Source organism: Anolis carolinensis, chromosome 2 (assembly GCF_035594765.1).
Source record: "Anolis carolinensis isolate JA03-04 chromosome 2, rAnoCar3.1.pri, whole genome shotgun sequence".
NCBI lineage: Eukaryota > Metazoa > Chordata > Lepidosauria > Squamata > Dactyloidae > Anolis > Anolis carolinensis.
The window spans coordinates 191,512,093-191,523,179 of NC_085842.1; the positions used below are offsets into that span (position 1 = coordinate 191,512,093).

The window sequence follows — 11,087 nt, forward strand, 5'->3', positions numbered from 1 at the left end:
GAACTTCCTGACTGTGAGAGCTGTTCAGTAGTGGAACTCTCTGCTCCGGCGTGTGGTGGAGGCTCCTTCCTTGGGGGCTTTGAAACAGAGGCTGGATGGCCATTGACTGTGCTTTTTCTGCCTGGCAGGATGGGTTTGGCCTGGATGGGCCGGGCGGCCTCCTCAGCGCCTATGACGAAGGTTCTTTCCTGGGAAGCACAGAAGCGCCTCTGAAGGCCTCGGCCGCCCCCTTCCTCCGGGGCTGGAGGCCCCGAGTGAGCCTTCCCCCGGGCGGGGGCGGAGGAGGCCGCCCACGGGGCCCTTCCTTCCAGCCCGAGCGGCGAGGCCTTCCCCCAGGCGCCCTTTTTTCGCCTCAGAGGGCGGCGGGGGAAGGCGGGCCTCCCTTTTCCGGGGAAGGCAGGGCCTGCAGCATGGCGGCGGCGGCCTGGCTGCTACTTCTCTTCGCCCTCCTCTTCGGGGCCCCGGCTGGGGAAGCGGCGGCGCCGGGCCTTCCTCAGGACGCGGAGTTCACCTTCCTACTGCCGGCCGGGCGCCGCGAGTGCTTCTACCAGGCCGCGCCGGGCAACGGCTCCATGGAGGTTGAGTACCAGGTGAGGGAAGGAGGCCAAAGGCCGCCGTTATCTGCTGTGGTATTTAGTTTCTTACAGTTGGTCCCCTCCTCCGTGGATACCAAAACCAAGCCCCATTCTCCACAGAACTCTTCCCTTCCTTTGCCTGCTTTTCTCTTGCTCTTCCTTGCATCCATTCTTCCCCCCTTCTTCCATAGAATTCTAGAGTTGGAAGAGACCTCGTGGGCCCTCCAGTCTAACCCCCTGCCAAGAAGCAGGAAAATTGCATTCAAAGCACCCCCAACAGATAGCCATCCAGCCTCTGGGTTGCTGTGACTTTTCCACTCGGCCTGGCCATATTCCAGAAGCGTTCTCTCCTGACGTTTCGCCCACATCTATGGCAGGCGCTCTCAGAGGTTGTGGGATAAAGAAGTCTTGTCTGTTTGGAACGTGAATGTTGCAATTGGCCACCTTGATTAGCATTGAATGGCCTTGCAGATTCGAACCCTGGCTGCTTCCTGCCTGGGAGAATCCAAACACGAATCAAGGAATATGAAAGGCACTGCAGAAGACAGAGCAGAATTCAAAACCATCTTAACAGACTAGAAGTTCCACAGGGACAAACGCAAGATACTCCACTTTGGCAGAAAAAAATGGAATGCAAAGATACAGACGCCTGGCTCGACAGCAGTACGTGTGAAAAAGATCTTGGAGTCCTCATGGACAACAAATTAAACATGAGCCAACAATGTGATGTGACAGCTAAAAAAGCCAATGGGATTCTGGCCTGCCTAAATAGGGGTATAGCATCTAGATCCAGGGAAGTCATGCTCCCCCTCTATTCTGCCTTGGTCAGACCACACCTGGAATACTGTGTCCAATTCTTGGCACCGCAATTGAAGGGAGATGTTGACAAGCTGGAAAGCGTCCAGAGGAGGGCAACTAAAATGATCAAAGGTCTGGAGAACAAGCCCTATGAGGAGCGGCTTAAAAAACTGGGCATGTTTAGCCTGCAGAAGAGAAGGCTGAGAGGAGACATGATAGCCATGTACAAATATGTGAAGGGAAGTCATAGGGAGGAGGGAGCAAGCTTGTTTTCTGCTGCCCTGCAGACTAGGACGAGGAACAATGGCTTCAAACTACATTCAAGGCCAGCTAACACCTCCCAACAAAGGAGTCCCCCAGGCAGGAAGGAGCCAAGCTTTGAAGCTGCAAAGGTATTCAATACTCATCAAGGGGGCCAGTTGCAACATTCACACTTGCCTCAAACAGACAAGAGTTCTTTCTCCCACCCTGGACTTTCCACAGATATATAAACCCCACTTGCCTAGTTCCAACAGACCTCACAACCTCCGAGGATGCCTGCCATAGATGTGGGCGAAACATCAGGAGAGAACGCTTCTGGAACATAGCGTTCATACAGCCCGGAAAGCTCACAGCAACCCAGTGATTCCGGCCATGAAAGCCTTTGACAACACATCATCCACCCTCTGTATAAAAGTCTCCAGAGAAGGAGTCTCCACCATGGAGCAGAGAGTTCCACTGCTGAACAGTAGGAAGAGCTATGAGGAAGAGTAGTGAGGAAGTTCTTCCTGATGTTCAGGTGGAATCTCCTTTCCTGTATTTTGAAGCCATTGTTCTGTGTCCTAGTCTCCAGGGCAGCAGAAAACAAGCTTGCTCCCTCCTCTCTGTGATTTGCCTTCACATATTTATACATGGCTATCATAAACAGTTTAAAATAAACAGTTTAAAAGACTATTAAGCCCTCTAAAAACAGTATATATAAACATTTCCTTCTCTTTCCTTTCCTTCAAAGGCTTTCCTTTGCCTTCTTTTCTCTTGCCCATATTTCCTTTCCTTCCTTTTTTTCTTCTCTTTCCTTTCCTTCCCATCCCTTCCTTCTTCTCTTCTCTTCCCTTCCCTTGCTTTCATTTGCCTTCTTTTCTCTTGTCCTTCCATCCTCCTTCCTTTTTCTCTTATCTTCCTTTGCTTCCTTTTGCTTTGCTTTTTCCAACTCCCTCCTGCTACCTGAGGATTAGGATGGCCCCCTCCAGGCCTCCCCCCCCCCTGCCCTCCACCTGAGGTTCGGTGGATTTGGGGGCAAGGTGATTCTGTCTTTATTCTCTATTCATTCTCAACTCTGTGATTCTATATTTATTCAGTCAATGGTTTTTATGTCCGCTAGGTTATCGGTGGAGCCGGGCTGGACGTGGATTTCTCCTTGGAAAGCCCTTCTGGAGCCTTGCTGATCGATGAGTATCGGACATCGGACGGGGTGCACACGTAAGTGGCCCTCCCCACCCAATTGGCTTGTGTCCCCAGGTCTGCTAGCTATTTCAGGCAAATAGTAGCACTTACAACAGCAACAATAATAATACAGTAGAGTCTCACTTATCCAACACCTGCTTATCCAACGTTCTGGATTATCCAACGCATTTTTGTAGTCAATGTTTTCAATACATCATGATATTTCGGTGCTAAATTTGTAAATACAGTAATCTCTACATAGCATTACTGCATATTGAACTACTTTTTCTGTCAAATTTGTTGTATAACATGATGTTTTGGTGCTTAATTTGTAAAATCATAACCTAATTTGATGTATAATAGGCTTTTCCTTAATGCCTCCTTATTATCCAATATATTTGCTTATCCAACATTCTGCCGGCCCATTTATGTTGGGTAAGTGAGACTCTACTGTACATTTTATTTATGACTGCCCTTTCCTAATGACTCGAGGCAGGGCACAACAAAGTCGAAAACCTATGAACATAAAATATATGCATTAAATGCTGCTGCTCAATCGCATAGTTGTTTCCGACTCTTCGTGACCTCATGGACCAGTCCATGCCAGAGCTCCCTGTCGGCCGTCGCTGCCCCCAGTTCCTTCAAGTTCAATAAATAACATAGGTAAAAACACAGAAATATAAAAAAAACCCATCACAGATACAGAATTGATATATGGTAGCAACAGAATGCACCAAAACCTGGGCTGGGTTTTGGAGGGACGGATCCAGGAGACTCCCAAGCTGTGGACACGGTCTTTCAGGGGGAATGTAATCCCATCCAGGACTGGGTTGTTGTATGTTTTTTGGACTGTATGGCCATGTTCCAGAAGTATTCTCTCCTGACGTTTTGCCCACATCTATGGCAGGCATCCAGCCATGAAAGCCTTCGACAACCTATCCAGGACTGGTTGATACACTTCCATCCCCAGATTAGGACTCTTGATGGAAAGCACCTTTGTTTTCTCTGGATTCAGTTTCAATTTGTTCTTTTTCATCCAGCCCATTACCTCTTCCAAACATTTATTCAGAGGAGATAGGCTATACTTACCTAGCTTGAAGGCATGAAGAAATATATACGACACCTGGAGCAGGGATCTCTGCCTTGGGATAGGTAGCCCAACCTTTCTTTTTGTCATGGAATTTGTCTTTTAAGTATTGATTTAATGTATAGGTGGGCAGTGGTCCCACTGACTATGCTAGTATGGTAATAAAGGAGAGTTTCAAGACAGATAAATGGAAATAGTTCTTCAAATGCTGGATATTTAAACTATAGGATTCTCTACCGCATGATGGGGTGATAAATTCACAAAAGAGAAGGCTAGCATTCATTATGGTTCTGCATTAGTCTCTAGTGTCAGGCACAACATGCCTCTCAATATATGAGTTAGTGTTGTGTAGAGCTTTGCATGTTGGACTAGGACTCTGGGAGAACAGGATCTGAATCCCAGCTTAGGCATGAAGGCCTCCTGAGTGACCTTGAGCAAGCCACACACATTCAGCTTCAGAGGAAGGTAGTGGTAAACCACTTCCTCAGAATAAATCTTTCCATGAAACCCTATGAAAGGGAAGTCAACTTGAAGACTCAACAACAAAAGTACCAGATGCAGATTTGATTGTGCATTCCTGCATGGAAGGAGTTGGACTGGATGGCCCTGGTGGTTTCTTCCAACTCTGTGATTCAATTATTTCACAGGTAGGAAGGTGCTTTTGTACCTCTGTTCTACCATCATCTTGCTTGGCCACATGCATGCAGTATTTCATGCAGAATGAAGTACTGCCCTGGATGAGATTTGGATCTGATACAGTAGGGTTCTTACATTTTAATGTTCTTATAGATCGTTAATAAATGTAGAGTTAAATACTGCATTAAAAGTTGTCAAAATTGGCCGTATTAGTTGGGGTGAACAGAAATGGATCTAAACTTGCCAAAATCAGGAGCTGAAATAAATGTGTTCATAAAAGGGATTTAAGATGAATAGACACTGTTTGCCAATGTGATCTGAATGTTTTGTGCATATGTGCTCTTTTAGTATATTTGACTTTTGTGTTGTCTAGTTGAGATGGAAATATACTCTTTTTCTTATGCTGTCTTTTTCTTTGCAGTGTTGAACCGACAGAAAGTGGTGATTATAAGCTGTGCTTTGACAACTCCTTCAGTACCATCTCAGAGAAGTTGGTGTTCTTTGAGCTCATCTTCGACAGCCCCCAAGATGATGAAGACTTGAATCATTGGGCGGAAGTGGCTGAGCCAGAAGAAATGCTTGACATTAAGATTGAAGACATTAAGGTGGGCAAAGAAGCAAGGGGAAGATGATTCATGCAAATTAGCACAACAAACTCCCCATGAAATTAGAGAGACTGCATTAGCTTTGGATAGGGAACAGAACCAGATAAGGCACTCCCCAAGTTACGAACGAGATAGGTTCTGAACAGGTACTTTTTTTTAGTGTAACTCCAGTTTATGAATTTTCCTGGCTGTATGGCCATGTTCCAGAAGCATTCTCTCCTGACATTTCGCCTACATCTGTGACAGGCATCCTCAGAGGTTGTGAGGTTTATTGGGAAACTAAGCAAAGGAGGTTTACATATCTGTGGAAGGTTCAGGGTGGGAGAAAGAACACTTGTCTATTGGAGGCCAGTGTGAATGTTGTAATTAATCACCAAAGCTAAATATATATATTTAGCTTTGGATAGCATAGGGAAGGATTAAAACCCCTGTGGTGTTTGTTTGGCTGTCTGTGCCCCTGTTCAGAAGATTTCACCTCACTTTCTGTCCCTGTGATAATTGAAGTTTTAAAAATGTGGCTTGTGGAAATGAGGATTGATGAGAAACAAACTCCTGTCTTACAATTGGTGCCGCTTCCAGGGACTTGCCAAGGCAAAGTTGTCACCATCACACTGAAGACTTATTCCAGAGGAGGGTTATAGAAACTGTTTTGATTTGTATTATATTTGTTTGGCTGCCAAGTAGCTGTTTGTTAAGTCCTGATTTGATTTACTTGTCAAAAGATAGGAAGTCCCCAGTAAGACCCTAGGTCTATGCTGCGCTCGAAACAATGTAGTGGAGTCACATTCATCTTCACCAAAGGCCATATTTGCCTTATGGTTATTTTCAGAGGGCCATTGAAGCTATGGATGGAGAATCCATGGGTGCAGAGGGCCAACTATAGTTTTGTTAACTAGTGGTTGGTTTTTTTAGTTCCTTTAGTTTTTACTCAATTTGAGTGCCCAGATGTTATTGAACAACAACTCCCACCACTTTTGGTTATCCGCCCAATAGACTGGGGATAGTGGGAATTGTAATGCCACCCAAGACTTGTGGCTCTGAGTTCAGAGAAAGGTTAAAGAACATTTCAAAGAATATTTAAAAAATCCACAAAGAAAAGTTAGTTTTTGCCATTTTATTTAAGAGTCACCTTTTTACTACTCCATTGTAGATAATGGGACTTGAGTAGCCATAGATGTTGGCATCCTTTGGGATTCCTGGAACCAAATCCCAACATAACAAAGGCCCACCACATTTAATGTATATCATGCCTTCCTCCCAAAAATGGAACTCACAGTAAGACTGGGTTTTTGAAAAGACAGTTTAAAATATAAAACATTCAAATAGCACAATCTTATTAATTTTTGCTGTTAATTTTTACTGACAGAAAAGAAAAACCGTAATATATCTAGACTAAAGTGAGCAAACACATTTTAAAAGAAAACATCCTACTGATCTACTTTTGTAATAAGTACCAAAGAAATTAACACCTGACAACCCAATCACCATATCACAAAGAATAAAACCCAACAACACACATACACAATAATTTTACTAAAGCAAGGCCATATAACAAACATAAGACTGGTCTATAGACCTCTCACTCTCTTTCTACTGTTTTTTTCCCCACTAACTAGCTCATTCCCTTTTAAAAAAATTGTACAGTCACACTTCTACATTTAATAACATTCTACAAGCTCATAAATCTCACAAGTAATGATGACCCCCCCATTGTTGGAACATATTAGGGATATTAGATCAGCCCCGTCCCTTCTGATCTTCCATAAGACACTGAAAACGTGGTTTTGGAGAACTTGTACAATAGACATATATGGAATGATGTGCAATGACTTTTGGAACGGCCCAGAACATGCTTCTGAATGTTTGAAATGTTTTAATTGTTTTAATGTATTTTATAATGTTCTTTTAATGTCCATTTGAACTGTACTCTGTTTTTAAGGCATCAAATAGTTGCCTATGTGTAAAGCTGCCTTGAGTCCCATTCGGGGTTGAGAAAGGCAGTATAGAAATGTCCTAAATAAATAAATTAGGGAGTAAATCCAAAATCTCTTTTAAAATAGACAATTTTCCTTCTCTGTCAGCCTAATCAATTTTTCCATCCCATCTCAGATCACAAATCATCATTAGCTGTTTTTGATAACAGAAAATTCCATTAACATTGCAATTGTGGCTGTGGCGCAGGCTGTTGAGCAGCTGCAATAAATCACTCTGACCATGAGGTCATGAGTTCGAGGCCAGCCCGTGGTGGGGTGAGCACCCGTCAATTAAAAATAAAAAATAGCCCCTGCTCATTGCTGACCTAGCAACCCGAAAGATAGTTGCATCTATCAAGTAGGAAATAAGATACCACTTATAAAAGTGGGAGGCAAGTTTAACTAATTTACGACTTGGAATGAGGAAGTGCCATCAGAGTAGATGATGAAGCAGCTGCTCCCCCCTGTGGCCAGAATCGAACATCCCCTTAGGAGAAGGTTAAATTGCCTCTGCGTCTGTCTGTCTCGGTCTCTGTTTGATGTTTTTATGGGCATTGAATGTTTGCCCTATGTGTGTATAATGTGATCCGCCCTGAGTCCCCTTCGGGGTGAGAAGGGCGGAATATAAATACTGTAAATAAATAAATAAATAAATAAATTTAAAACACATCTCTGCCTGGTAAAAAGCCTATGCCTCAGCAGCCAGCCAATTGCCAAATACCCACCTGAATTAAAATATATTTATTTTGCTGCTTAGAGCTCTACCTTTCCCATGCCATCACATTTTTCTCCCAGAGAATTTTGACTATTGGTGTCCAGGAAGGATTAATAGCCAGAAGTCTCTGGACAGGCAAGAAGTTTTAGTTTTGAAACCAACTTTGAAAGTTGATTAATTGGGAGGAATAATTAAGGTAAACCAGAAGCTTTTAGACAGCAAAGGAGTTTAGGGAAGCAATTAAGGGAGACAAGACATTCATACAATGAAACAGTTGCTAGAAACAGATTCAAATTAGTACAACAAACACGTAAAGAAACAAGGGGTGCCTTTGCAGATGAGATTTTGGCAAATGAGTGTCTCCTAGATACAGGGACTTTCTCAACTTATGGCATGGCGTGAAATCATGTTAAACCAAGATTGTATTCCTTTCTCTTCTGAGCCATTTGTTTTGGATTTCCTAGTAACAATTGAATTAATAAATATAATAAACAATTGTTGCTGCCAGGCTCCTCTTTTGTTTAGAGCTAAAAAATAATAAAACGGTCTTTCTCTCTCTCAGAAGCCTTTTATGCTTCAGCATGAGTCCATGTTTCCCCACATCAATACCAATAATCTCTACTGCCATTTTTTTCTTACCACTATAGGAATCTATTGAAACAATGAAGAGCCGCCTTGAGCGAAGTATCCAGATGCAGGCACTGCTCCGTGCCTTTGAAGCACGAGATCGCAATTTGCAGGAGCACAACCTGAGCCGGGTCAACTTCTGGTCTGCTGTCAACCTCACTGTGCTGCTGCTTGTGTCCTTCCTTCAGGTGTATTTGTTGAAAAGCCTCTTCGAAGACAAGAGAAGGTTCTGGACGTAGCACAAAAAGAAAAACAGACTCCCCACCCCCTTTGTACCTATTGGATCCAGGACCAGGGCCAGCATCCTTATTGCCAAAGCTTAATACTGTCAGTATTAGCTACCAATTTGAGCTTGTTCCCTGCAGAAATTAGGGTTTCAAGAAATTAGGGTGGGGCATGGAACATCTGCATCTGGTGCAATGGTAGGGCAAAGCAGAAGCATGTGAAAACTGAAAAATGTCAAGTAGGAGTTGGGGAGGAGGAGCTGTTGGATTGAAACAGACATTAGTAAGAACACAAACTTCAGGGCTGCCTCCACCTCAGTTTCCCCTCTGTTGACAATGAAGAGTGAATGGTATCCTAAAGGATTATAGATTGTCTCTGGCCCCTAATCTTGAATATTCTGCATCTTACTGGATCCATGTGTGCCTTAGCAAAGGTGCTAGATTGACTGGAAGTAGGTATGATGCTACCTTCTTGCAGTCAGTAGGTTTGTAGTGCTTCATCTCTGTTTTGACTTTCCTTGCCTTAAAAAGGTACCACAATATTTCAAAATGTTAATAAATCTCCCAGGATAGATTTGATCATCTTTGCCTGCCATGATTATCTAGGCATGAATAAACGGGGAATATGTGCAATTGCTGAAGAGATTGTGGAAAAAGCTTTAATTCCAGAAGTGTAATAAGGATGAGGTACAAAGGGCTGTTGTGTCTCATTTGAGTTATCCACCTCCCCTTCTCCAGTCTAGAATTCCTAATTCTATTCAGAAGGCATATTGAATGTGAAACATTTGTTCTCTTGCTTTTCAAGATCACTGCTTTAGGGGCCTGTAACTGTTGGAAATCAGTAGCAAATAGCATCTCTTTGGGCTGATACTCATAGTTTATGAGTCACAGATACAGTCTGTTTGGCTCCATTTGTTTTTTTGTTCTCAAGTGAAGACTACAGTGCTTTCAATTTTTTACTGGACCTAGGATATGAGGTCCCTTTTACATTACATACGTACAGTATGATTCCCCTTTAACCTCCATGGCTGCTTTCTGTGGGATCCTGGGGATTGTAGTTTAATCGGAAGCACCCAAGGAAGAGCTCTTTTCCTTCAGCTGCCATTTTCGAAATTCCATTGCACAAAACCAGGGCCATGGAAGTGCAGCCATCATGCTATAACTAGTATGAAAAGGCCGGAAATATTTCAGTTGGTAAATATATATGATGGTAGCAGATCCCTTAATATATAATCAGGAGAAATTTGTGTTGAAAGTGAGGATTCAATCCCCATCACTCCTACTGTTTTTCTCCTGTAGCTGGCCCCAGTTCAAGTAATAAGGCAGGCTAGAAGTGTATTTGGGAGAAAGCTGGGGAGGTGTGTGAGCAAAGGAAAAAATTGAGCAGCCCTTTGCATTTGACGCAACATCCCCACCCTCCCTTTACATGTCATATGGGGCAGATTTCCTATAGCTTCAGCCTTGATTTTTTCCCCTTCTCGTTGGCAATGAATTGACTGATCAGGAGCAGTTGGTGTCTTGTCCCAACAGCTGTTTTTTTAATGTGCAGTTGCATTTCACATTTTCCTATGTAGACATAGTATGAGGTTTACTTGACGATAGCAATATGTGAGCCTAAGCTGGCTGTTCATGGTACTGTGCCTTCAGCAGCTCAAACTCTCAGTAACCGTATCTCAGGTCAGCTGGTGGCAGGAAAATGCTGTGTTGAAATATTCTGGGGTTTTTTTTTGCTTCCTCACCCCACAGAATGGCTGGTGTAGTATTAATGGCAGAGACTGCCAACACTGACCCTTATGAGTGGACCTATGAATGTGTGTAAGTCAGTGTTTGTTCAATAAATTGTCTTTGAATTAAAGTATCTGCTGTCGTAAATCAGTTACAGGACTTGCATGGTGTTGAAAAGTGATGACATAGTGTTCTGTTGTTGTTTTTTGGGGGGGGGGGACTTAATGCTTCCAGGAGTCCCCCGTGGCGCAGCATATTAAAGCGCTGAGCTGCTGAACTTGCTGACCGAAAGATCGCAGGTTCGTATCCGGGGAGCGGAGTGAGCGCCCGCTGTTAGCCCCAGCTTCTGCTAATCTAGCAGTTTGAAAACAAGAAAATGTGAGTAGATCAATAGGTACCGCTCTGGTGGGAAGGTAACGTCACTTCATGCAGTCATGCTTGCCACATGACTGGAGGTGTCTACGGACAACACTGGCTCTTCAGCTTAGAAATGGAGATGAGCACCAACCCCAGAGCTGGACACAACTGGACTTAATGTCAGGGGAAAACCTTTACCTAACCTAATGCTATCCATGTCTGGAATAGTTGAGGGGGTGCAACACACCTCCCCATCAGAGTGAAAGGACCACCACTAAAACCTTGAAGGTGGTAAAATTCATTTATTTATACACATACACACTTGACCATGTTACGTATGTTA

At 43.6% G+C, this 11,087-nt stretch overlaps 1 protein-coding gene across 1 annotated transcript; it reads left to right on the top strand.

The window, feature by feature from the left end:
* Window positions 1-38: 38 nt before the first annotated feature.
* On the top strand, window positions 39-10,517 carry tmed1 (transmembrane p24 trafficking protein 1). Its single transcript, XM_008103817.3, has 4 exons — window positions 39-590; window positions 2,734-2,831; window positions 4,940-5,123; window positions 8,459-10,517. Exons 1-4 carry the CDS (start codon window positions 96-98, stop codon window positions 8,675-8,677), a joined length of 996 nt encoding a protein of 331 aa, XP_008102024.2. The 5' UTR covers window positions 39-95; the 3' UTR covers window positions 8,678-10,517.
* The last annotated feature ends 570 nt before the right edge of the window (window positions 10,518-11,087 follow it).